Genomic DNA, 27,634 nt, shown 5'->3' on the forward strand with positions numbered 1-27,634 from the left:
CCTATCACTGTTTTAATGCCTATCCCTGTCTAATTTGCTATGCGTGCCAGTAAATCCAGTAAGACTTTGTTAGAGTTTTGTATTTAAAATTTTAAAGTAACGAAGCTTGTTAGTGCAATTGCAATGCATGAATCTCATACACACTTCTGTTCTTGTCTTATTCCTTGCCCCGACCTGTTGGGTAGTCAAGGTTAAATGGCTTTTGAGTAAATGATATTTTACTTCAGCGTGTCCAAAGGGATAAATGAATGTGATTTTTCTTCCTTACCCTGGCATTTGTATTTGTATTCATGCATTTCAGAAGCCTCATCCCTGTTGCATGTTTGCTGAAAGTTGGGCACAGTAACAGTGTTTTCTATTTTTCAAGATGTATTATCTGCCCCATCAATATTGCTTAGAAGTTGACTGTCATTATAGTCAGAGCAGTCTGACCTGGACCTCAGAGATCCTGACAGTGGGCTTATAGGAACATCTTGTTCCTGTCAACTTGACTTTGAAAATTAGACCTAATCCACTTTTCACAACTGAATATACAGATAGCTTACAATTATTACATTTTTTAAAAATACTCTCTACCACATGAATGAAATGTCAGTTCCAGGCACATAGGAAAAAAACACCATCTGTGAAATGAATTGACTCTTTATGACAGCCCTTAGATGTTCTTAACATTTTTTATTTTATTTTATTTATTTATTTGACAGAGAGAGAGAGGGAACACAAGCAGGGGGAGTGGGAAAGGGAGAAGCAGGCTTCCCGCCGAGCATGGATCCTGATGCGGGGCTCGATCCCAGGACCCTGGGATCATGACCTGAGCCAAAGGCAGCCGCTTAACCGACTGAGCCACCCAGGCGCCCCGATGTTCTTAACGTTTTTGAATGTTTTCTTCTTTAGGTTATTTTCCAGGTTAAGGTATCCAACAGAGTGTTATGAATACATATGAAATTTAAATTACCTTTTTTACATGTTAATATAAAAACTTTTTACATTTACCCCTTGCATAATTGAATGCCCATTGTCATAGGTAGTTGAGAGTGGTCTTTTAGCTCTCCTAACATATTTTTTCCCTTCAGTACTCAAAATAAGCCCAGACAAGTTTAATTATTCATATTAGTATTCTTTAACCTAAAATTCTAATAAATTTAGAAGTGTTATGATAATGTAAAAGTAGTACATTCTAAATTTTATCCTTTGTTCTATTATATAGGTATTCCAGGTTTTGAATGAAAAGAAACAGATACATGCCATAAAATATGTGAACTTAGAAGAAGCAGATAATCAAACAATTGAGAGTTACCGGAATGAAATCGCTTACTTGAATAAACTACAACAACACAGTGATAAGATCATCCGACTTTATGATTAGTAAGAATTTTTTTTTAATTTAAAGGAAAACTATTTTTGCTATAATTCTTTAGACTTAATAAATCTTAATAGTATAACCTAACCATGAATTGTTTGGTTTTTTTATTTGTTTTTAATGGCAGTGAAATCACGGACCAGTACATTTACATGGTAATGGAGTGTGGAAATATAGACCTAAATAGTTGGCTTAAAAAGAAAAAATCCATCAATCCATGGGAACGCAAAAGTTACTGGAAAAATATGTTGGAAGCAGTTTACACAATTCATCAACATGGTATTTTAAAATCTCTTTATATGCAGAGTTATAATAATCATTAATAATGTCATCTTAGAGAAATACACCATTAATTTTTAAGTATTTGTTATTGGCACTTTTAGACTAGATAAATATTTGGAAGCTCATTTAAAGATGAAAGGACAAAAAAAACATTTCTTTAAAGCATTGTTTACCAAAGGATATAGTGCATGAACTCAAGTTCCCACAGCCATAATGCATCCATAATGCAAAATATATCTTTATTAATATTAACATAGTCCATTATCCTGGGTCTCCAAATAGTTCAGTTATAGCAGATCTGAGACTTTGCGGTTCAGGCCTCTCAAAAATCTGAGATGTTTATTTCTCATTCTCCTGGTCATTTTGTATTGTGTGCCCTGTGTGGGAGTTGGTTTTATTCTTTTTCAATTGTTAGCCCTAAGTTGTTTTTTTTTACTTTACTTGGACTTGGTTCTTTTTAGGGCTTCTCTGCCTTTACTGTATTCTTTTTTTAAAAATAACCCTTAACCTAAATAATTGTAATTTTTTTCCCCTCATGTCTCCTATAAGTTAAAAGGTAATTCACCAGAGATTAAGATCAGCATTGTAGGGATAGAGGTGTCAGGGGCATTAGGGTCTTACCACTTGGCAGTATAATTTATGATGTTATGTAGTGGGTGGTGAATCAGTGGTTTTAAGATCATTAACTCTCAAGCCAGATTGCCAGGGTCAAGTCACAGCCCTGTCACTTAGGCTATATGATCTTGAACAAATTACTTAAACTCTTTGCCTTAGTTTCTCTCTTAAAAGTGGGGATAATAATAGTACAGTCCTTAACCCAGTGCTGGTATGAGAATTGAGTGATTCAATCTAAGCAGCAAACTTAGAAAAGTGTCTGGCACATAGCAGGCGCTTTATCTTTTTAGAAAATATTAAAAATGAGCATTTAATTTGATTGACTAAAGGAATCAACTCAGCCAGTAGGTTGTGAAATTTTTTTGTACTTAAAATATTTTACATTGTCTGATATCACAATGGATTTTTATTTTGAAGGCATCGTTCACAGTGATCTGAAACCTGCTAACTTTCTGATAGTTGATGGAATGCTAAAGCTAATTGACTTTGGGATTGCAAACCAAATGCAACCAGATACAACAAGTATTGTTAAAGACTCTCAGGTAAGACGTAATGAGTGGTTGGCTTCCACACACTACGGTTCAATTCCTTTTCACCTGTAAAGTATTTTGCTAACGGGGATTTTATTTTTTCCTACTTCATTCTTCAAAGGATTTGAAACCTTTGTATAAGAATAAATACCATAAGAATCAGAACCATATTTAATACACTTTAGTATAGAAAGTCAAGATTAGGTAGAAATAAATTGAGCAGTTTTGAATGATTTTCCTATAGCTGAGGTAGAGAAGCAGTAATACCTGTCTTGGAGATCATCTTGGTCATGATCTTGAGTTCACCTGAAACTTTGTCTCAGAAATACCTGGTAACAACCAAAGAGGAAATTGCAGTTAGATGTTTTTCATTGTCTATGAGGTAAGATTATTTCATTCTTCTGGAGAAGTAAAGCTTTTCCTATCACTTGCATTTGAAAAAATTCTTTTTTTTTTTATAACTAGTTTTTTAAAAGATTTATTTATTTATTTTAGAGAGAGCGAGCAAGCACAAGTGAGGGGAGGGGCAGAGAGAATCCTCAAGCAAATTCCCCACTGAGTGGGAAGCCCAAGGTGGGGCTTGATCACAGAACCCTGAGGTCATGACCTGAGCCAAAATCAAGAGCTGGCTGCTTAAGTGACTGAGCCAGTCAGGCGCCACTGAAAAAAATTTCTCAAGTGGGCCTTCATATTGGAAACACCATAATGAATACTGTACTCAACTGCATTTTTCTAATACAGTATGCAATCACAGACTTAATAAATTTGTCCCTATAAAAACTAAGGTGATGACACCAAAGAATAACTAAAAGTAATCCTGCTTGGAGCCAAGATGATGTGTTCCATGTATGCAGATTTTTGATGTGGCTCTGCCATCCTAGAAGTAAAACTAGACCATTTTTAGGAGGAATAGATGGACGGCATGCCCTTGAAACAATTCTATTTGACAGTGACTTCTCTTTGTATCATAAATGCGGCTGAACATTGGGGCTCCTGGGTGGCTTAGTTGGTTAAGTGTCTGACTCTTGATTTTAGCTCAGGTTGTGATCTCAGGGTCATGGGATGGAGCCCCAGGTCAGGCTCCCTGCTCAGCGGGGAGTCTGCTGCTCTCCATCTCCCTCTACTCTCTGCCCCTCTCCCTGTTCATACCCTCACGTGCAGACGCTCTCTCTCAAATAAATGGTTAAAAAAAAAAAAAATACGGCTGAATATTTAGTTGTAAATCAGTTTGAAGATATCCTCTATGGCAAGGTCCTAAAGTACAGGTATTTTGTGTTTGAAAACAGAACCATTTGTTTTAAAATAAAATAAATGCCTTATAAGATTGGCATAATCCGACTGTGGAAGCTCTTGCATGATTTACATACCTGCCCCATCTCACTCTGGGCATAGGCCCAGGGAATACTTAGAGACATAGCTAGAGTTTTGATTGGTTGGTTGGTTGATTTTTTTAAAAAAAGCATTCTAGGTCTATTCTAGCACAGAAATGAGTGATTGATATCAATTCCTTCAAAGCTTATGGCTTTTAGGGGCGCCTGGGTGGCTCAATCGTTAAGCGTCTGCCTTCGGCTTGGGTCATGATCCCCGGGTCCTGGGATCAAGCCCCACATCGGGCTCCTGGCTCAGCGAGGAGCCTGCTTCTCCATCTCCCACTCCCCCTGCTTGTGTTCCTGCTCTCGCTATCTCTCTCTCTCTGTCAAATAAACAAATAAAATCTTAAAAAAATAAAAATAAAAAGCTAGGTTTTTTTTTAAAAAAAAAAAGCTTATGGCTTTTAGTATAACTTTAGTCTCGACAGTTTTATGGTAATTGTTCTCCATCATCATAGAAAAAGCTCAGCATTCTGAAAGGAATAATTTACCGATTATGAATCCAATTTGCTGGAGTTGTGAAGAAATTTATGTCCTAATATTGTTGTCAGTTACTTGAGTTTTTAAAAAATTACTGCATTATGTAATTATTCAAGTTTCCAAGAGTCTGACGTTTGTGTTTTAAAAAACCTAAGGCAAAATAAAGTATTTTCATTGATTTGTGTTTTCTGTGATTTGCATACAGGTTGGTACAGTTAATTATATGCCACCAGAAGCAATCAAAGATATGTCTTCCTCAAGAGAGAATGGGAAATCCAAGTCAAAGGTACTGTGAAGGTTATTTACATCCCATTTATTGGGCATCAATAGGGAATGGACTATTCTTTGATTAAACTTAACAGCCAACTCAAATTTGCTCAAGTTCTAAAACTTTTTAGGTCATTATAAAGTCCTTGCTTTCTTAAGTAAATTGTCATGGGATTCAATTTTACTGTTATTTATTGATTTGAGACTGTTCTTTTAATATGATGGTGTCTCAACAGTGTGCTCCAATAAGAAATGTTCCCAGGGTATTTTTAAGTTTTAAAATTAAAGGTAGAAATTACGACTAAATTATCTCTGATTTGGACCCCTTAAATGGTATTGAACTGATAAACTTTGAAGTCTTTTGTTTCTTCTTTGATTCTTACGTTTTATCTCTTACCATTTATTCATTTGCGAATTCTGCATTTCCAGGTTTAATTCTAGTCTGTAATTTTTTCCCAGCCTGCCACAGGCTACTTTCCCACTTACCTTATTTCACCACCTCAGTGAGCTTTGTGTTAGCCTCATTGGTGTTCTTGCTGGGCTCCTTTTGCCTGCCAGGATGCCTCTGGCTTCTGAACTAACCCTTCTTGCTCTGGAGCAGTGTCACAAAGTGCACGCAAGCACACATTGTTGTCCAGGGACCTGCATTCAAGCAATAGATCTGCCTCTTCGTTAACAACAGTCTTTGTGACTTGACTTGCCTACTTTTAATTAATTAAAAAGTAATTGAGGGGCGCCTGGGTGGCTCAGTTGGTTAAGCGTCAGATTCTTGATTTTGGCTCAGGTCATGATCTCAGCAGGGTCCTGAGTTTGAGCCCCCGTAAGTCTCCGCTTTTGCTTCTCTCTTTCCCTCTCCCTTTGCCCCTCCTCCCGCTCGCTCGTGTGTGCGCACGCTCTCTTTCTTTCAGAATAAATAAATCTTTAAAAAAATAAAAAGTAATTGAAGATTAAATGAGAAAGAATATTAATCAATACATTACCTAGTTCAAAATAATTGCTTGATAAATGTGTATTTACTAATTGTATTTTCTGTCCTAGAAAATTGTCAGGCTTCTAAATATCTTCTCAAGTAACTGGTATACATTATGTCAAGTAGTCCTCATCAATTTCTTTTTATATCTTTTAAGTTTCCCCTTTTCTTTTAATACTTGGATTTGTTGTCTTTTTTTTCTTGATTAGATTTACTAAGGTTTTGTTAATCTTAAAAAAGTCTTCATTTATTCTATTTTCATTTGTTCTCTAATTAGTTTCTGCTTTTATCTCTATTATTTTTATTTTCTTCAGGTTTCTTTTTCTGGTTTCTGGATTTTTTTTTAAGATTTTATTTATTTATCTGACAGAGAGAGAGAGAATGAGCATAAGCAGGGGGAGTGGCAGGTAGAGGGAGAGGGAGAAGCAGGCTCCCCACTCAGCAAAGAGCCTGATGTGGGACTTGATCCCAGAACTCTGGGATCATGACCTGAGCCGAAGGCAGACTCTTAACCGACTGAGCCACCCAGGTGCCCCTCTAGTTTCTGGACTTAAATAATTGCTAATTTAATTTTTGCAATTTTATTAATTAAAACATTAAAACTAAATTTTACTCTTGAGTTTTAACTTCTACTTACACATTTTTGTAGTGTTTCTTATTTTCATTATTTCTAAAATTTGCAGTTTTAGTTTTAAAATACTATGCAATAAGATTTAAAAAAAAATAAGATTCATTTTGAATTATATGTATGTAGAGTTCAGATTTTTTTCAGTTGTCAACTCAGTGCTTTAGTATTACGAGAAAATCTCCAGTCATTTGAAACCCCTGTTATCCAGTGGCCTTAATGATTCTGAACAGAAGACAAATTTTTTATCCCAACATATGAGGTAATCCCTGCTGGTAAAGAGCACAAACCCCTCCCAGTCTCCTCTGTTCTCAAATTACTTTCCAATGAACATCTGTTGGCTATTTGGAGTTTCTGTTCTGAAATCTATCAGGCCCATTCATTATTTCCCTCTGCTTTCTGTTTCAAATACCTCTACCATACAGGATTTGATTTGTGGCTGTTGGTACTTTGTCTCCATTAATATTCTGGGGTTCATGGGTATAGTTTTTCACTTAGTTTTGTTGTAAATATTTTCTGTATGTATATGGTTTTGCTACCAGGCTTCTCTGTCTATCTTATCTGGGGACTTGGACAGATTGAAAAACTATGCTGTGATCTAAAAAGCAAAACAAACAAACAAAAAGAACAGACTCCTACATACAGAGAACAATGATGGTTGCCAGAGGAGAGGGGGGTAAGAGATTGGGCAAAATGGGTGAAGGGGAGTGGGAGATACAGGCCTCCAGTTACAGAATGAGTAAGTCAGGGGATGAAAGCCATAGTATAGAGAATAGAGTCAGTGGTATTGTAACTGTGTTGTGTGATGACAGGTGGTAGCCCCACTTACGGTGAGGTAGCACAATGTATCGAGTTGTCAGATCACTATGTTGTACACCTGAAACTAATGTAACATGTGTCAACTATACTTCAGTTACAGAAATAAACAAATAAGAACAACTATGTTGCTGTAGCCACTGCCATTTTTCCATAATTTGAAATCCTTTTTAATCCATGATTTATTTAGAAATGGATTTAACTTCTGGATGTTTGAGTTGGAGGAAGAGGAGGGTTTTTTTAATTATTATTATTAATTTTTAGTTTTTTTTGTGTTCAGATAGTGGGATCTGTTTTATCTGCCATTTTCTGAAAGGCATGTTGAAATTTCTCTACCATCCTCCCAGAAGAATTTACTATTGTTTTTACTTAATATAGTTCTATTAAATGTAGTTTCAGTGCATAAACGTTTGTGACTATCATCTTTTCTTGGTTGGTTTTATCTTTTATCATAAAATGACTTTCCCTCTTCTGTTAAAAGTGTTTTGCTATGTTCTCATTCTCTTTTTCTAATATTAATATTCCTATTTTGCTTTTTTTCTGTCTCTCTTTTTTGCATTTGGTTATGTGTCCATTTCTTTTCTTTTTTCTTCATTTGGTTTAGATGAATCTTTTTTGAGAGCATGTAGTTATATTTTGTTTTAATGTATGTTTGAATATATACCTTTTAAAAGGAATTTAACCCTTCTTATTTATTATGCCCACTGCTGTGTTTATCTTATTCATGTTCTTTTTAAAGTCAGAATGATGATTGTTATAATATTGCATTATTTCTAATGATATTATTTAATACAAAGAACACTTAATAAGTAACATTTCTTGATTACTTACTATACCCAGAAATTACTCTCTCTGCTTATACATATCTCATGGTTATATCACTCATTTAATGTCCATGACAATATACTTTTATTATTTCTATTCTAGAGGTGAGGAAATGGAGTTATATAGAATTACTAGCTAATAATAAGGCCAGGATTCAAATCCAGCCCAGCCTGGATTTATTCTTGGGTTCTTGGGTTTAGGATAGCTCAACTTAAACCATTTTAAAATCTATGCATACTTATATGTTACGAATTTATATAAAAATTTATCCTAATCCTGGGGCATGTGGGTGGCTTAGTCAGGTAAGCATCTGACTCTTGATTTTGGCTCACGTCATGATTTCAGTGGTGAGATCAAGCCCTGCATCAGGCTCCGTGCTTAGCACAGAGTCTGCCTGGGATACTCTATCTCTTTGTCTCCTCTCTCTCTCTCTGCCTCTGCTCCTCCCCCTGCTCTCACCTACGTGTTCTCTCTCTCTCTAATAAAATCTTAAAAAATATTTATTGTAATCCAATAATTTTGGAGAAAAGTAAATTTAAAACTTACAGTTTTTTAGTTTTTATATTTTCAGAAGCTGACAACATAATATATGTTTCAGTTGAAATATTTTAATTATAAGTTTGTTGAGAGACTTAAAGCTCATCTCTTGATAAAATAACAAAATATAACAAAAACTAGACAAAGATTTTTTTTCATGTAAACCTAATCTAGTATTTGCCCATTCATTGAGCTTTAGTTATGATTTTAAATGTTAGGGATTATATGTGTAGGTGTGTGTGTATAAAATATTCTTACATTTACTTTTATGTTAAGATTATAATAACTTACTATTCTTTTTTTTTCTCTAATTAGATAAGCCCCAAAAGTGATGTTTGGTCCTTAGGCTGCATTTTGTACTATATGACTTATGGGAAGACACCATTTCAGCATATAATTAATCAGATTTCTAAATTACATGCCATAATTGACCCTAATCATGAAATCGAATTTCCTGATATTCCAGAGAAAGATCTTCAAGATGTGCTAAAGGTAACATTAATAGTATATGGATATAGAAGAATAATATTTCATATACTTAAATTGTTTGCTTAGAAGAAATAGTTGAACTCACTAGAATTATGTAACTGGCTTCAATAGATATATCTGGTCTATTGGAATGAATTGCTGAATGAATTAGCTTTTTAAGTCATGTTAAGCTCACTTTGAAGGTGTTTTAAAACTTATGAATACTTGGGGATTTTGCAAAAATGACTTGTGAAATAATCTTGTTACTTCTGAGTAGGCTATCTGGAAAGCAACTTCTGTAGTATGATACAATCTTGAAAGACACTTAATATTACATAAGAAAACTTGATTTTCTTTTAATTCTTATTTGTATAGTGTTGTTTAATAAGGGACCCTAAGCAGAGGATATCCATTCCTGAGCTTCTGGCACATCCGTATGTTCAAATTCAAACTCATCCAGGTACTTCTTTGAAAATCCGTTTATTAGTAACTACTAATCCAAACAGATACATAGCTGTAACAAAAAACAATATGAATCAGCTTCTCTTTTCCAGCCTACTTCCTTCCGTAAGGAAGTTCCTTTTATGCTAAAATCCTAAATTAAATGAAATTGCTTTTTTTTAACTTGCTGGCATTCATATTTACTTATTCTAGGTAAATGGCTATGATTAGTGATAAATTACAAGAAGCCAGTTATTGTGCTGTTAAACAGAATGTATTTGTATGTGATTTTATATTTTTTATTGGTACCGGCATTTTATTGATTATATTTTTTGACAGGTAACCAGATGGCTAAGGGCACCACTGAAGAAATGAAATATGTTCTGGGCCAACTCGTTGGTCTGAATTCTCCCAACTCCATTTTGAAAGCTGCTAAAGTAAGAATGTCTGTTCTCTTTCTACATTACTTTTATTTATTTATTTGTTTGTTTTTAAAAGATTTTATTTATTTGAGAGAGAGAGAATGAGATAGAGAGCACGAGAGGGAAGAGGGTCAGAGGGAGAAGCAGACTCCCTGCTGAGCAGGGAGCCCAATGCGGGACTCGATCCCGGGACTCCAGGATCATGACCTGAGCCGAAGGCAGTCGCTTAACCAACTGAGACACCCAGGCGCCCTCTACATTACTTTTAAATGTTTTCTATAGTTTAGTGAATAGACACTTAAGCAAGTAATCCAAAGAAAAGTTGGTCCAATCATCAGATCAACTATGAAGTATATTTCTACATTTAGATACTTAATGTGTGCTTTTTGACAAATATAGACTTAGTTGATTTACATTCTTATTCTGCAGATAGCATAATTGAAAGTATATTATCATATTAGGTGCATTCCTAAAATTGCTGTCAGGTCTTGATTAGAATAAATTTCAAAAGGAATTTGTCGTTTAAATCAACGACATTCTTAACACAGCTTTTGAATTCATTTCTTCTAGCCATTTTTTTTTCAGAAGCCATCTTGGAGAAATCTCTGTATTTGTTACATGTAATGACTTGAAGCTATGTACAGCAGTCAGCACATTTCTCAAAGCAAATGTCTTAGACCTACCTTTCAGCCTCCCAGTGTTTATTTCTATCTATACCAACATTTTTTGATCTTGTTGCCGTCAAACCCCTAGTCATTTCTTGAACCCTATGTATGCTTATTGAGCAACTGGTTTAGTTACCAAGCAGTTACTAATTATTTATTTCAGTAATAATGTTATTATAAAATTATGGGAGCTTAAATTAAAAATACTCTTAGCTCTCTGGGTAGGGTAAGGCCAATCTAAGATGTCAAGAACTTGGATACATTCTGGAGGAATTTACTATATATTCACTATTATATTTGCATTCATGACATAAAGGTAAATTTTTTCTTAAATTTTCCTAAGTGCTCGTGGTTAAATCAATGGCTTTAGGAATTCAAATTGGGCAAAATTTGTTTTATAATTTTATTCTTTCATATCTCCATGTTTTAAATTTCTACCAGTATATTATATAGAGCCTTTTATAAATAAAATTGAGATGAATTAGTTACCTTGACTTCTAAGGTTATATAAGTTCCTTAATGGTAGAGATGTCTGTTATCTTTATAAATTAAATGTTGGCTTAGCCTTAAATCTTTTAAAATATGTAGATTGTAATATAGCTAATTGTGTTTATTTATATAACAATTTGTATTTTTTTAATGTCATCTGTTTAGTAGTTGAAATATCATCTGAAACTATATTTCCTGATGAGTGTATTTTAAAGTGTAGCAATTTATCTAAGACTGGGTTAATTAAAGAAAAATACAGCAGAGCAAGAAGGCCTTTAAGGTATATATATGCTTATTAATGGCTATGTTACATTTCTTTTATAGAATGATGGAGCTGTATCTCATGATAGTGGATTTTTAGGCCAAGCTAGGTGTTTACTATTCTTAATTATCTTCAATAGTTTATAATTTTCTAGTTATAATAACAAGAGAGAAATTCATTACATTTTTTGTAGTTGTCTTTATTTGTCTGATAATACATTGACCTTTAGAAGTTACAAAACAGGTGTGTGTTTTTCATTTCAGACTTTATATGACCACTACAGTAGTGGTGAAAGTCATGATTCCTCTTCCTCCAAGACTTTTGAAAAAAAATGGGAGAAAAAATGATTTGCAGCTACTCATAAATTGTCAGATATCAACCTGTAAAATATATTGGACTGTTATACTCTTGATTCTCTGTGGAAATCTGCTCTTAAAGACAACTTCACCCTGAAATGTCAATGGCAGCAAAATTCAGTAGATTATCCTCAAAAGAAAACTGTAAAAATAATAACCACTAATGATACTGTATATATTAAGTTGTAGAATTGTTTTCTCTCTTTTATGCTTTTCTGTAAAGCTACTCTATTTGATACCATTTCACACTTAGAATAGTGGGTGAACAACTGAAATATATTCTGAAGAACTATGTAAATAAAGCTTTGTAGCATAAAATGACACTAAAATGTAAAAATTGTATAATTATTTTCTTTAAGCAAATGTACTGCTGGTGTGGCAGCATAATTCTTAATAAAAACTGAATTAAGGGAAGACACAAGAGTAGATCTTAGTAAATGAACGTCAAGAAGAAAATTACAAACGGTTTGAATTCTAAAATAGATTTCCTAATTGCTTTATGGTACCGAGTTTTAGGGCTGTACTTTGTTCTTTTAATTCTCTCTGATTCTTCATAATATCTATGGCTTGGTGTTTAGAGTATCATGCTGGCTTTTGAGGTATAAGTTGTATAGGGCATGCCTTCACTGTGTGACTTGCTTGGTAATTGGTAATTACAAATGTATAGTCTTAGAGTCTCCAGACTGAATCCAGTTGACTCTTCCCCCCGCCCCTCTTCTTTTCTTTTTTTAGATTTCAATAGACTTTTTTTTTTTTAATTAAGATTCTTTTTTAGACCAGGTTTAGGTTCACAGCAAAATTGAGGGGAACGTACAGAGATTTCCCATATAGCCCTTGCCCCCACACATGCAGTCTCCCTCATTATCAACATCCCCCACCAGACTGGTACATTTGTTAAAAGTAATGAACCTACATCGACACACCATAATAATCACCCAAAGTCCATAGTTCCATACAGTTCACTCTTGGTGATATACATTCTATAGGTTTGGACAAATGTATAATGACAAGTATCCATCATAATACTATCATACAGAGTCTTTTCATTGCCCTAAAAATCTGTGCTCCTCCTCTGCATCTGTCCCCTACCCCATAATCCCTGGCAATCAATGATCTTCTAATTGTCTCAACAGTGTTGCCCTTTCCAGAACATTATATAGTTGGAGTTACACAGTAGGTAGCCTTTTCAGGTTATTTTCTTTCACTTGGAAAATTTCCTCTAGTTCTTTTCAGTGCCTAGTAATATTCCATTGTATGGATGCACCACAGTTTATCCATCCACCTACCATATGTAATTGTGATTGCTTCCAGATTTTGGCAGTTACGAATAAAGCTGCTATAATCTGTGTGCAGGTTTTTGCGTGGATGTAAGTTTTCAACTCCCTGAGGAGCAGGTTTGATGGATTGATGGTAACAGTATATTGAGTTTTGTAAGAAACTGCCAAACTGTCTTCCAAAGAGGCTATACCATTTTGCATTCCCTTCAGCAATGAATGAAAGTTCCTGTTGCTCTACATCCTTGCCAGCATTTGGAGTTGTCAGTGTTCCAGATTTTGGCCATTCTAATAGGTATGTAGTAGTATGTAATTGTTCCTTTAATTTGCATTTCTGTGATGACACATGATGTGGAATATCTTTTCATATGCTTACTTGCCAGCTGATACCATCTTTGGTGAGATGTCTTTGGCTTATTTTTTAAATTGGGTGGTTTTTTTTTTTTAAGATTTTTTATTTATTCATTTGAGACAGAGAGAGAGTGAGAGCATGAGCAGGGAGAGAGGGGGAGGGAGAAGCAGGCTCCCCACTGAGCCAGGCGTTCCGGGTTGTTTGTTTTCTTAAGGTTTAAGTTAGTTTTAAGAATTCTTCATGGGGCGCCCGGGTGGCTCAGATGGTTGGGCGTCTGCCTTCGGCTCAGGTCATGATCCCAGAGTCCTGGGATCGAGTCCCACATCGGGCTCCCTGCTCCTTGGGAGCCTGCTTCTCCCTCTGCCTCTCTCTCGCTCTCTCTCTGTGTCTCTCATGAATAAATAAATAAAATCTTTAAAAAAAAAAAAAAGAATTCTTCATGTATTTTGGATAGTAGTCCTTTATCAGATGTCTTTTGCAAATATTTTTTCTCAGTCTGTGGCTTGTCTTCTCATTTTCTTGATACTGTCTTTCACAGTGCAGAAGTTTTTAATCTTAATGTACTCCAGCTTTTCAATTCTTTCATGGATTGGGTCTTTGATGTTGTGGCCGAGAAGTCATCACCATATACCCATGGTCATCTATTTCCTGCTGTTATGTTCTAGAGTATTACAGTTTTGCAGTTTATGTTACATTTGGGTTTGTGATCCACTATAAGTTAATTTTTGTGAAGAATGTAAAATCTGTCTCTAGATTCATTGTTTTGTATGTGGATGTCTAGTTATTGAAGAGACTGTCTTCTTTCCATTGTATTGCTTTTGCTCCTTTATCAAAGATCAATTAACTATACATATATGGGAGTCTATTTCTGGGCTCTATTCTCTTTCACTGATCTATTTGTCTATTCCCTCACCAATACCACGCTGTCTTGATTGCTGTCACTTAATAGTAAGTCTTGAAGTTGGCTAGTGGCAGTCCTCCAACTTTGTTCTTCTCCTTCAATATTGTGTTGACTGTTCTGGATTTTTTGCCTTTCCATATAAACTTGAGGATTGGTTTTCCATAAGAAAACTTGCTGGGATTTTGATTGGCATTGCATTCAATTTGTAGATCAAGTTGGGAAGAACTGACATTTTGACAATATTGAGTCTTCCTATCCATGAATGGAATATTTCTCCATTTATTAATCTTTGATTTTGTTCATCAGGGTTTTGTAGTTTCATATAGACCTTGTATATATATTATGAGATTTATTCCCAAGTATTTAATTTTTGAGGGTGCTAATGTAAATGGTATTGTTTTTAATTTCAAATTCCACTTGTTCATTGCTATATATAGGAAAATGATTGACTTTTGTATATTAACCTTGTATCCTGCAACTTTTCTATAATTGTTGATTAGTTCCAGGAGTTCTTTTGGGTCTTCTACATAGAGGATCATGTCATCTGCAAACAAGACAGTTTATTTCTTCCCTCCCAATCTGCATACCTTTTGTTTCTTCTTGTCTTTTTTTTCCCCCTAAATAATCTCTATACCCAATGTGGGGCTCCAGCTCGCAACTCCAAGATCAAGAGTTGCATGCTCTGAGCCATCCAGGCTCCCCTTTTCTTTTCTTGCATTAGCTAGCACTTTCAATATGCTGTTGAAAGAAGTGTTGAGGGGACTTCCTTGCCTTGTTTCTGATCATAGTGAAAAAGCTTCAAGTTTCTCTCCATTAAATATGCTAGCTGTATTTTTTTTAAGATTTATTTATTTGAGAGAAAGGGGAGAAAGAAACTAAGTGGACTCCATACTGAGTGTGGAACCCCAACGCAGGCCCAATCTCAGGACCCTGAGATCATGACCTGAGCTGAAACTAAGAGTCAGATGTTCAACCTACTGTGCCACCCAGGTGCCTTGCTGTATGTTTTTTTATAGATACTCTTTATTAAGTTGAGGAAGTTCCCCTTTATTCTTAGTTTCCTGAGTTTTTATCATGAATAGATGTTAGATTTTGTCAGTTGCTTTCTCTGCATCTATTAATAATGGTCATGTGAGTTTTCTTTTGTAGCCTGTAGATGTGATTGGTTACATTAATTGATTTTTGAATGTTGGACCAGCCTTGACTACTTGGGATAAAGCCCACTTAGTTGTGGTGTGCAATTCCTTTAATACACTGTTGAATTTGATTTGCTAATATTTTATTGAAGATTTTTGCATCTATATTCATCAGACATTGGTCTATAGTTTTCCTATAATGTCTTTGGTTTTGGTATTAGGATAATGCTGGCCTCATAACGTGAGTTAGGAAGTATTCCCTCTGCTTTTATCCTCTGAAAGAGCTTGTGGAGAATTCATATAATTTCTTCCTTAAATATTTGGTAGAATTTACCAGTGAACCCCTCTGGGCCTGGGAACCCATCTGGAAGGTAATGAATTATTGATTCAATTTCTTTAATAGATAGAAACCTATTCAGGTAGTTTATTCTTTTTTTTTTTTTTTTTTTAAGATTTTACTTAATTTATTAGAGAGAGCACGAGCAGAGGGAGGGGCAGAGGGAAAAGCAGACTCCGCACTGAGCAGGGAGCCCAACGTGGGGCTCAATCCCAGGATCCCGGGATCATGACCTGAGCCGAAGGCAGATGCTTAACCAACTAAGCCACCCAGGAGCCCTGTTTATTATTGTGTGAGTTTTGGCAAATTGTGTTTTTTAAGAAATTGGTCCATTTCATCTAGTTTATCAAATTCATGAGCATAGAGTTGTTCACAGTAGTTCTTTAGTATCCTTTTAATGTCTATAGAATCTATAGTTATGTCCTTTCTTTTTTTTCTGATATAGTAATTTTTGTCCTCTTTTTTTTTCCTTAGTCTGACTAGAGGCTTATTGATTTTTTTTTTTTTAAAGATTTTATTTATTTATTTGACAGAGACACAGCGAGAGAGAGAACACAAGCAGGGGGAGTGGGAGAAGGAAAAGCAGGCTTCCCGCGGAGCAGGGAGCCCAACACGGGGTTCAAGGGGGCCCCGAGGCTTATTGATTTTATTTATCTTTTCAGAGTCAGCTTTTGGTTTCAGTGATTTTTCTCTATTGATTAACTGTTTTCAATTTCAACTATTTCTGCTCTAATTCTATTATTCCTTTCTTCTTACTTTGGATTCAGTTTGCTTTTTTTTTAGTTTCCTAAAGTAGAAACTTAGATCATCGATTGTAGAACTTTCTTCTTTTCTAATATATGCATTCAGTGCTATAAATTTTTCTCTATGTACCACTTTGCTGCATCCCACAAATTTAGATAAGTTGTGTTTTCATTTTCATTTATTCAAAATAATTTTTAGTTTCTCCTGAGGGTGTGACCAACAGAAGGCAGAAATCATCATGGTCCATCTTTGAGGCTCCCTACCACTAAATGTTAGCTCTTTTTATGCTTTTTCCCTGTTTTTAAAAGTTTGTCCTTAGGAGGGTTGCTCTAAATTACCTTTCCTTTGTTCTTTAAAAATAATTTTATCACATATGTATATATTCTTGAACAATATTTTGGTGTCTTCTATTTAATGGTTTTAAAAAATCAGATATTCTGTGCAAAAATAACTCCTAACCAGGAGCCTATTTTCTATTATGTTAAATGGAAAAATGACAATGTATTACATGTTTCCTAGAACAATAAAATACTCTTAAATAAGAGACAAGCTATCAAGTTAGCATGACAATATATAAATATGTTTAAAATACCACTTTTTGGTTGCTAAATTATGTTTATTTTTGCCTTACATATTTTGAGGCTATTTCACTAGGTGCATGCAAACTTAGAATTTTTTTATCTTCCTGGTTAAGTATCATGTTTACCATTTCATAGGGATCTTCTTAATTTCTAAATATGTATTTATTTCTTCTAAATGTGGTGTTTTCCAATTTCTCTTGGTTAATAGTTCCCTGGTGTGTGAGTGTAATTAAAATTCAACTGTTTTTTTTAATTCCAATGATTTTTTTTCTTTCTTTTTTTTTGGATTTTATTTATTTTAGAGAGAGAGAGAGGGCATACGCACAGAGGGAGAGGGAGAGAGAGAAGCAGACTCCCCACTGAGCAGGGAGCCTGATGCGGGGCTCGATGCCAGGACCCTGGGATCATGACCCAAGCCCAAGACAGATGCTTAACCAACTGAGCCACCCAGGCGCCCCTATAATTCAACTTTTCTGTGGCCTTTTAGGAATATCCCTTGTAAATAACATACCTGAATTTTACTTTATATCCAATCACTGGTAATTTGTCTCTTTTGCCTGACAACTTTAATCTATTAATATCTGTTATGATTATAGTAAATTTGTTTCTACCCTCATATGTTTGCATTTCTACTTAATCCACTTGTATTCTCCCTTTATTCTTTGTTTGCTCCTCCCTCTTTTTTTTTCATTTTTTTTTAGTTTTGTGTTTTTCTTTTCTATAATTTTCCCTCTGATGGCTTAGAAGGTTTAGAGTTTTGGGGGTTTTTTTGTTTGTTTGTTTTTTGTAATTTGTCTTAAATTTTACTGAGTTATTTAACTTGACAAAGAATCAAGTTAAACAAATATCTCAACCAAAGATTTTAATATATTTTAACTACATTAGCACAACTTGTATGACAATTATGGTGTATTTTAGTTTTATCCTATTATAATCCCACAGATTAGTATTATCATTTTATACAGAAGTACTTATTTAGATTCACAGAAACATTTGCCATTTTATATATTCCTTGTATCTCAAATTAACTTTTGAGAGGATTTCCTCTCTTTGAAGTATGCTTTTTGGAAAATTCCTTTAGCAAAGATCCATTGATAGTGAAAATCTTTTTGCTTATTTGAAAAATCTCTCATTTTCATGAGATTGTTTTTTCAGGCTCTATCCATCTTTTATTTCTATATAAGTGATCTGTCTTTTTTCTCTGGCTACTTTTAAGATCTAAAGCTCTGTGATCTATTTCACCAAAATATGTCTTGTGATTGATTTTGTTTTGTTTTTAATCCTTTTTGGTATATAATATGCTTTCCAAGTCAGTGGAATCATATATCTTCTTGATTCTGAAAAATTCTCAGCTATTATCTTTAAATTTTTTCATTTTTAGAAATTTCATTTGGTTGTTTTTCAAACCTACCTTTTCTTCCTTGGTGGTTATTTTCTTCCTCCTCAAATGTGTTATTTTATCATTTATTTCTTTAGTCATTTTACATGGAATAATTTTGTATTCCATATTTGCAATTCCAGTACTTGAAGTTTTTTAATTGAAATCTCTTTTTTTGTTTTCTCTTCTGACTCTGCCATTGGTTTCTTACCGTGTTGGAGGTCTCTGAGACCACCCCCCAAGTTTGATGATTTGCTAGGAGAACTCAGAGGATTTAGTTATACTTGTGATGATTTATTATTAGTGAAAGGATGTAAAGCAAAATCAGCAAACGGAAAAAGGTGCATGAAGCATAGTCTGCAGGAAACAAGCCACAAGCTTCCAAGTGTCTTTTCCCAGTGACTCACAAAGGATGCACTTAATTTCCTAGCAGGAAGTTGTGACAATACCCACAAAATGTTGTCTACCACAGAAGCTCATTAGAGGCTTGTCACTCTGGGTGTTTTGGGGTGCTGGTCATGTACTCACCCTTTACCTAACACGTACCCAAATTCTAGGCTCCCAGAGGGAAAGCAGGTATTTATCTTAAACCACATTGTTTGTACCTCACAAATTATTTAGGAAATGCTGGGAGTCCTCCAGAAATTTGAGCTCCTAGACTCTGGCCAAAGGCAACCTTCCAAGCAGACCTTTTTAAGGATATCAGTCTCAGGCTTGCAATGTTTACTCTTAAGAGTAAACACTTCTTCTGAATTTGTTAGTCTTTGTTTATGATCTCTGATTTGTTTGGTCTCAATTATTGGAAATTCCAGAGGAAGCCAGCGTTAACCTTAAAAAATAAAACTGCCAATTACTTTACTAGCAAAAGCTGGATTTATTTGGGAATAGTAGAGAATTGCAATCTGGAACAAGCAAGCTACTGCAGAACTGGAGGCAAGTCCACAGAACAAAGCAGAGGAACACTTAAAGATTAGGAAAGGGGAACATTAGGAAGTCTGATATAAACAAAAATTCCATTGTATTAAAGTGGCAGTTTGAAGTATAGTGGCTTTTCATCGGCTGAGCTCTTGCCTGGGAAAGGAGCAAAGCTTTTCTTCCAACTACTGGGATAGCAAAATAGTGTCCAAGGGCAAGGTCCATCTCTTCCTGTTGGATCTGTAATTGACAACGTGTTAGGGCATAAGAGCTCCCACCGGGAACCTCCTGATTCCATTCTAGAGATTTCCTTTTAATTTTCACACCAGCATTTTCTATTACCTTAAACCAGTATCAGTACCAATCAGGTTAGGTTTTGCCACGGTAACAAGTAACCCTGAAAGATATCAGTAGTTTTAAAAAATGAAAAAATTTTTTTTGTTTTTTAAAGATTTTTGTATTTATTTGTCATAGAGAACGAGCATGCATAAGCAGGGGGAGAGGCAGGCTCCCCACTGAGCAAGGAGCCCCATGTGGGACTTGATCCCAGGACTCTGGGATAAGAAAGTATTAGGCTCTGAAATATGTACCTGTTATTTTTCATAAAATAAGTTACAATTTCATCAAGGTTTTTCACTACCTGCTCCTGCCCTACATCCTTTTGGAAGATCCTCTCACACTTAAACTGAAAATTTCTTAGAGGGAAGAAAGCAGTTCAGTGTCTCTTCCCCCTAACTGCTGACAGTTTTTAGAGTAAAGTAATTCTGACTTATTTGATTCAATACCAGTGTGAAGCTCAGTTTCCTACACAGGTCATTCCACATCCCCCTTGGTCCATCCTCCTCACTGTGGCCAGAGTAATTTTTTCAAAATGCAAATAAGATCACTTCGCTTCCCTGCTACCGGCTGTTGCACAGCTTCTCACCCCTCTCAGGGTAAAATTTAAAGGGTTCCTAGGACTACTAGGTGTTGAGTGACCCAGGGAATAAAAGTATTCTGTTTTTTCTTGCCAAGACATTTTGGAGGATTTTTAATTGATGCTATTTTCCCAGAGTAGTTACAAATAACTTTGGGATGCTCTCTATGGTTCTTCACCCTTTCTCTTTCTTATTTTCTTCCTTTCTTCCTCTCTGCTCTACCCCTTTTACTGCCAGAAAGAGAGTATATTGTATTGAAGAGAGAAGTTTACTAGTAATTACATTACTTAGTTTTTTTAGTAAAGTAATAATGTATATTGGCTGTTTGTAGAGGCATATATATCTATATATGGAATTAACTTATGCTGTTATTAGGAATCTACTAAATTAGCACATTTGAGAGAATAAGGTCAGAAAGCCCCTGTAGTCACAGGTGAAATGAGGAGGTGGTTGTGGATGGTTGTTCACATTCTTGCTACTATAAGAGGCAAGAACACAGTTGGCTTTCCATCAAGTGGAGCAGAGGATCCAATAGAAACTCTGTTCCAGTCTCCATTTAGTTTAAGGATATTATAATATCTTTTTTAAAAACATATGCAAATGAGGAAAATGATAATTAGTCATGATGGACTAGCTAGCTCTACTATGGAGAAAAATCTAATACGAGTTTGGTGGTGGAGAATGGGGTGATGTGAAGAGACACCTTTGGAGAAGGGTTAGGGATGCTGGGGCGGCATATTTGTGGAGACTCTAGCATGTTCCCTCTCTCCCCTTCAGTGGGACTCTGATCATCCTCAATAAACCTAGCACATTGCCTCCTCCATTTCATCTTGTTGGATAAATGGAAAGCAACCATAGATGAATCTTGCCATAGTGGTTTTTTTTTAATGTTACTATCAAAGGAAAATAATAGTCTCACTTTAATCTACTTGAAAAGTATAATAGAAGCATAAATAACTCCCAATCCCATTAGCATCAGCTAATTACTATTATCATTTGGCATATTTGTATAATTGAGATAATATATTTATAACTTTGTACTCTTATTTTTCCACCTACCTTTCTCAAGCATTTTCCTAAGTCATTTAAACCCTTCATAAATACAATTTTGATTCCTTTGTAATATCCTATGATGTGAATGCACAAGGATATTTCCCTATTTTTTATTTTGTGTATAATTCAGAATTAATGGAAATCGAAGTTAGTATTTGTCCTAAAATGTAGCTGATACCATAAATCCACAGATAGAGATCATGATACCATCATGAATTTTTTTTTTTTAATTATCAGCAATTTGATATTAGATTTGGCTATTGAAATTTGGGTTTACATTTAAGCTATCCCTAATGTGTGGTGGCCAAATATCTTTTTGAGTAGATTTAATTAAGCAATATTTTAAGGAGGAGACTAAGGCTATCTAACCAGAAAATTCTGTTGATTCCTCTTTCAGGAGATACCTAGAATTCAGTCCTCACCACCAGCACATACATCACCTTGGGTCACTGTAATCATTTTCTCACTGTTCTCTCTGCTTCCACTCTTGTCCCTACATGTTCTGTTCTTTATAGGACACCCAGAGTGATTTGTTCCAATATGAGTTAGGGCACTTTTCTTCTCTGCTCAATACCTTCCAACTGACACCCATCTAATTCAGAGTAAATGCCTAAGTCTTTGAAGGGTAGGTTTCCTGCTGTATGTAGCCATATCTTGAAGGCAGTAGCCACACTCCTGCCTTATGGCCCTTGAGCTGCCGTTCCTTTTTCTAGAATGCTTTTTCCTTAGTAGTCACTAGGCTTGTTTCCTCATCTTGTGTTTATTCAAATGTAATTTTTCCTAATGAGGCCTTCCTTAAGTAACATTTAAAATCATAATCCCCCTGCCCCTCTACATCATAATCCTCTTCCTTGTTGCTTAATTGTTTTTTGTAGGATTCATCCTTCTAACATTCTCTATAATTGATTTGGGTGTGTTTTTGTTTTGTTTACTACTTATCTCCCTCTCCCCCCATTATAATACCAGCTGCCAGAATGCAAAGCTTTTTATTAGTTTTGTTCACTACTGTATTCCCAGTGCCTAATATAATGCCTGGTCCATAGTTGACCCTTGATAAATATTGTTTGAATGCATGAATAAAAGTTTTCTTCCTGGAAAGCAAGAATTATGTTTCTTACAGAAAAACAATGTTAGCTTTATCAGCAAACTGGCTAGCCCAGTGGACTGATGTAACCCCTAGAGTGGTGGACAAAATAAAATGTCCTTTATGGAGACCCCCGACCCTGGATGCAGTCCTGCAAGTCATATCAGGGAGCTCCCTGTCTCCACCTCCACCTCCACTTCCAGCAGGAAGTCATTATGTGACTCACACATTTTCATCAGATTTCCTCTGATTTACCTGAAGTATATGTGTGAGAATGATGTGCACTGCCAAGAACTGTGGAATTAGGTTCTAGCCTCCAGCTATTATCTTAATCTATGACAATGAAATGAAGAGGAAGAGTTGCCAATGCATCATGCCAGTCCAAAAATTTCAAAGTTTTCAGATTGCAACAGAGCTGCTGAAAAATTAAAGAATCATCCATGACACAAGAATTAACTTGAACAAGTGTCCCTGAGGCAGCTAGAGAAGTTATTCAGGTTTTTTATGAGGTTACTTGTGGGGGCAAAGTTTAGTTGAGAAAATGGAACAAATTTCAACAGGAAATAGCAATTGATTCTGAGGAAGATCTGAACAAACTAGATGAAAAGGAACTTGCTAAAAGAGCATCATGGATGAACTTTTTGAGAAAAATCGGAAGAAGAAGGATGATCTGAATTTCGTTTATGACATAGAAGTTGGGTTCCCTCAGGATGAACAACTGCAGTCTTGTGGCTGGGACACAGAGTCAGCTGATGAGTTCTGATATCAAAATCTCACATGAATTGATTGTGCTAGCAGAAAATCATGTTTATTCAAAGGATGTATGAACATGGTTCTAGAAAAATCTGTAAAGAACATTAAATGTACATGTTGGGTCAAGTTTGGATGGACCAGGTTACTTTTTTTTTATTTTTTTTTTTAAGATTTTATTTATTTATTTGACAGAGAGAGACACAGCGAGAGAGGGAACACAAGCAGGGGGAGTGGCAGAGGGAGAAGTAGGCTGCCCGCCAAGCAGGGAGCCCGATGCAGGGCTCGATCCCAGGACCCCGGGAACATGATCTGAGCTGAAGGCAGATGCTTAACAACTGAGCCACCCAGGTGCCCTGACCAGGTTACTTTTCAAAACCAGGACATGTAGAGTATCTATTGTGTAGATGTGTGAGGAATATACGAAAACCAGAATATAGGAATCTTCCTTTAAGGAGCTTACAATCTAATTGGAAGATAACTCAAAAACTTGTGAGAAACTAATTAACAGAATTAGGCAGCAAAAAGATTAGAGCCAAATGCTTGATGAAGGTTAAAGAGGGTCAGAGCCCAGATGACCATGGGGTAGAATAGTCAGGGAAGAATGTGTCCTTTAGTAAGATAGGACTTTGGCTGCTCAAAATGATAGTGTTTGGATAGAAATTTATATAGAATTTCAGATGAGAGAAACTGGGAGAAAAAAAAGGGAGGAGGGTAGTGGTAAAGAGATAGGGATTAGAACATTTTATTTGAGGAACAGTAAGCAAATTATAGTTTGGTAAGATTGGAGGGCATGTATGGTTACCAGAGGATTATCCTGTGTGCAATATGTCTTTGTATGTATTTAACTCTGGAGTGGGAGAGTAGCCCTACTGAATGCCCTGCAGCTGCAAGTGGATGTCATTTGATGGACAGCAGGGGAATGCTGCCGCTCCAGGATCAGGAGACCTGTACTAAAGATATTCTGAAACCCTGAAGCTCTTCCCATAAATAAAGAGGTTTGTTTGTAAAATGGGAAATGTAGACATAACGAACGAATAATAGGCATTTCCAGTTTAGGTCTATTCATGAGTTTGGATCTACAAAGAGAAGATCTTTGTTGAACCAGGTTATATGTGTACAGATACATCTTATTAGAATATTGTTTAATTGGCAGATATTCTATGTTTTCTGCAGGGAGATTAATATTAAACTGTAAAAATTATTCACTCTTTCAAAAAAAAAAATGTCCTTTATGGCTACTACCCATTCCAAGTGACCTACTTTGCAACACTTGGATTTTTAGGAATGAAGAATGTTCACAGAGGCAGACTTTCCAGACATGCCCTTGACTGACAGGGAGGATTTTTTTTTTTAAGATTTTATTTATTTGAGAAAGAATGAGTGGAGGGGAGGGGCAGAGAGAGGGGGAGAAGCAGACTCCCCACTGAGCGGGGAGCCTGACTGTAGCTTGATCCCAGGGTCCTGGGATCATGACCTAAGCTGAAGGCAGACACTTAACCGACTGAGCCACCCAGGCGCCCCTGACAGAGGATTTCATACAGAATTAGGGATTTGCCTTTCCACAGAGGCATCACATGATACATGGTCCTAGATGAAGTATGTCTATGTTCAAATAAATGAAGTAAACTGAAGTCCCTGTCCTCCAGGTGCTTATTTCTGTTTCTCCTCTCCTGTGAAATGAGAAGGAATAATTTATTTTTTATTTTTTTTTTTTTTGGCTGTAGCCCAGATGACCTAGCATTGACCTTCTAGTTCTCATTGATAACCACGGTAGAGCAAGGACATGGAAGTGTTGACAGAACACAAGGGGCAAGCCGTGTGCCCGTGTGCGCCAGGCTCTGGGAGGCTGGTGAGGGCCGGATGCAGAGTGCTGCCCTCTCTTCCCACTCTGTTGCTATCTCTGAGGGGATCCCTGGCTCCCCTGTCTGGTGAGGACTTCCCATGCACTGACTCTGTCATAACCAGATATTCTCTCCACCCCAGGCTGGAGGCTCCTTCCTCTTCATACCCTGAGGCTGGTCCAGATTCTCTGCAGGGCTGGAAAGGGCCCCTTGTGGTAAGAACAAAAGATAGGGAGAGTGCTGCCCATCGCTGAAGTTGGGAGTGGCCTAGTGAGTCAAGGTTCACAGCCTCCAGGTAGGTGTGGAGTGATGGTGACAACAGTTGTTCTGGTCCTAAGCAGGATTTTCTGGTTTAGGTGGGAGTTTGCATAAATGACTGAATTGAAACAATGCTACCCTGGCTCAGCCAGGGACAGACTTGGTAACTAGGTCAGGTCAGGTCAGGTTGGAAGACATTGTCAATCATTGATTACCCTCAATCATTGATTACCCAATTTATCCCGTGAGTGCCCAGAACACTTTCCTTGTAGTCTTACAAATCTTGGCATTCACTTTGTCCTCACCAGCTGGTATGATCAGGGGCAACATGGAACAAAGCAAGAAGGATTCAACCCAAGCAGCGACTCTGTTATGACAGACTGAACTTTTCATCTTCCTATAATCCAACATTCTTTTACTTGCTGTTTAGGGTCCATAAATTTTAACTCTAAATAATTTTATCTCCCTTTTTTCCTGCTTTACCTATGTGTACCTATTCTCACCACACACCAATTTCTTTCATAATATCTTCCTCTTCTTTCCTATTTTAAAACCACCACTCTTGTCTTGGCACTCAGCCATCCCCACCTCTTTATTGTGCTAATCCGTCTTTGGAATAGTGGTTCTCTTTGTGTGGTTCCTGGACTAGTAGCATCAGTATTTCTTGGAAACCTGTTAGAAATGCAAACTCTCAGTCTTCATTCCCAGACCCCCTGGATCAGAAACTTTGGGGTGGGGTGGGGCTGGGCCCTCCAGGTGAGAACCTCTAAGCCACTGATGAACATGATAACCAGATTCACCTGCTAAAACATTGTCATCAGTTGCCCCCTAGCTCAGACATCTTGAATGGTTTCCCATTCCCTACAGGATTCAGTTTCAATTTGTCAACTGCTATCTTCTGCATTGCCTTTGCTCCAGTTGGACTCCCATCTCCGTGTTCTGACATTTCTGCCATTCCATGCACTCCTCTCTCCATGCTCTCCATACTGAATCATATCCTTTTTGTCTTCAGCATCATAACCCAAGTCTGTCTGCTGAGCCCAGCCCAGAGCTCTCTCCTCTCTCTGAATTTATTCTGGTCTTACACATTTTTATGGTCTAATGCACTTATTTGTCCCATCGTGTATTGACAACCATTATTTTATGTTTATGGATCTAGTTTCCCCAAATAGATTATAAGCTTCCCAAGGTTTTATAATATTAAACTTTTTAACATCACACACACAATGCCTGATTCCTTTCTTCTACTTCATATGAGTCTTTCTAACACTGGCCTGATAATAAGAACACCTGGTGTTATTTGTGAAAAACAGATTCTCAAAGCCCCACCATAGATCTTCTGAACTAGATTCTTCAGGGTAAGGTCCTAAAGATCAATAATTTGAATAAGTACCCAAATATTTCCCATCATGAAGCATGTTTGGGAAAGATGGCTATAAACAGCAGATGCTCACATTTTGTTTTTTTTTTTTTTTAAAGAAGGTGACTTTTTGATTAAAAGAACCAAACAGGAAAAGAGCCCTTGTTAGATATCCCCTGTGAGCACTTGATAAGTTCTTGCTGAATGCCTAAATCTGTAAAGGGGGTTGAAGAAAAACAATCAAGGAAGGTGAATGGGGTTCAGACACCAGGAGATAGCAGTGGGGTTGGGAGCAGATTTGGGAAGGGGAATGACAGGAAAATGGTGCAAGTGGACAGTCTGATTTAAGTGAAACCTGTTTTTCCTGGAAGGGGCATGCCGCCCTCATGACAGCTGTTGAGTAGGAATCCCAGTAGTAAGGTGGGCATGTGAGTAGGACTCAAGGGAGAGGATAATGAAGTAAAATTCCCTTTTATTGTGTCTCACTCTGTGAGCTGAGTGATTTTGACACTCATGAGCCACCAGGAGCCAGGAAACTGCTTTCTCCCTAAATCATACATTGCAGAAATCCCCCCTAAAAGGACTGTCTTGTTTTTAAAACAATCATTGGGGGGGCACCTGGGTGGCTCAGTTGGTTAAGCAACTGCCTTTGGCTCAGGTCATGATCCTGGAGTCCTGGGATCGAGCCCCATATCGGGCTCCCTGCTCAGCAGGGAGTCTGCTTCTCCCTCTGACCCTCTTCCCTCTCGTGCTTTCTATCTCTCATTCTCTCTGTCTCTGAAATAAATAAATAAAATCTTTAAAAAAAATAAAACAATCATTCAGGTCAACCTGTGCCACTTCTTACATGAAGAACAGTCCAGAAATCAACTTGCCCAAAAATGCACTGCTGTTTATTTTCAGAGAGGAGACTGGAATCTATCTTCTGACTCAACCATCTGACTTCTGACTCAACTATCCTTGGGCTCTC

The 27,634-nt window shown here is 36.4% G+C and overlaps 1 protein-coding gene and 1 pseudogene across 7 annotated transcripts in view; both read left to right on the forward strand.

The window, feature by feature from the left end:
- Window positions 1-12,185, forward strand: part of TTK (TTK protein kinase) — an 87,381-nt gene extending 75,196 nt beyond the window's left edge. For all 7 annotated transcript variants that reach the window (XM_073893544.1, XM_025858568.2, XM_073893545.1 and 4 more), the window contains 8 exons: window positions 1,208-1,365; window positions 1,488-1,639; window positions 2,675-2,799; window positions 4,843-4,923; window positions 8,993-9,169; window positions 9,521-9,605; window positions 9,926-10,023; window positions 11,688-12,185. In XM_073893544.1, coding sequence (XP_073749645.1) covers window positions 1,208-1,365; window positions 1,488-1,639; window positions 2,675-2,799; window positions 4,843-4,923; window positions 8,993-9,169; window positions 9,521-9,605; window positions 9,926-10,023; window positions 11,688-11,771 — 960 coding nt within the window. In that variant the 3' untranslated portion in view covers window positions 11,772-12,185. The remainder of the gene's footprint in view (window positions 1-1,207; window positions 1,366-1,487; window positions 1,640-2,674; window positions 2,800-4,842; window positions 4,924-8,992; window positions 9,170-9,520; window positions 9,606-9,925; window positions 10,024-11,687) is intronic.
- Window positions 12,186-22,726: 10,541 nt separating this feature from the next.
- LOC112813368 (centrosomal protein of 19 kDa-like) lies at window positions 22,727-23,215 on the forward strand (annotated as a pseudogene).
- Window positions 23,216-27,634: the final 4,419 nt, after the last annotated feature.

The sequence above is a fragment of the Callorhinus ursinus genome, unplaced genomic scaffold, assembly GCF_003265705.2.
Source record: "Callorhinus ursinus isolate GAN/ISIS: 27379988/994484 unplaced genomic scaffold, GSC_fseal_2.0 scaffold6, whole genome shotgun sequence".
Taxonomy (NCBI): Eukaryota; Metazoa; Chordata; class Mammalia; order Carnivora; family Otariidae; genus Callorhinus; species Callorhinus ursinus.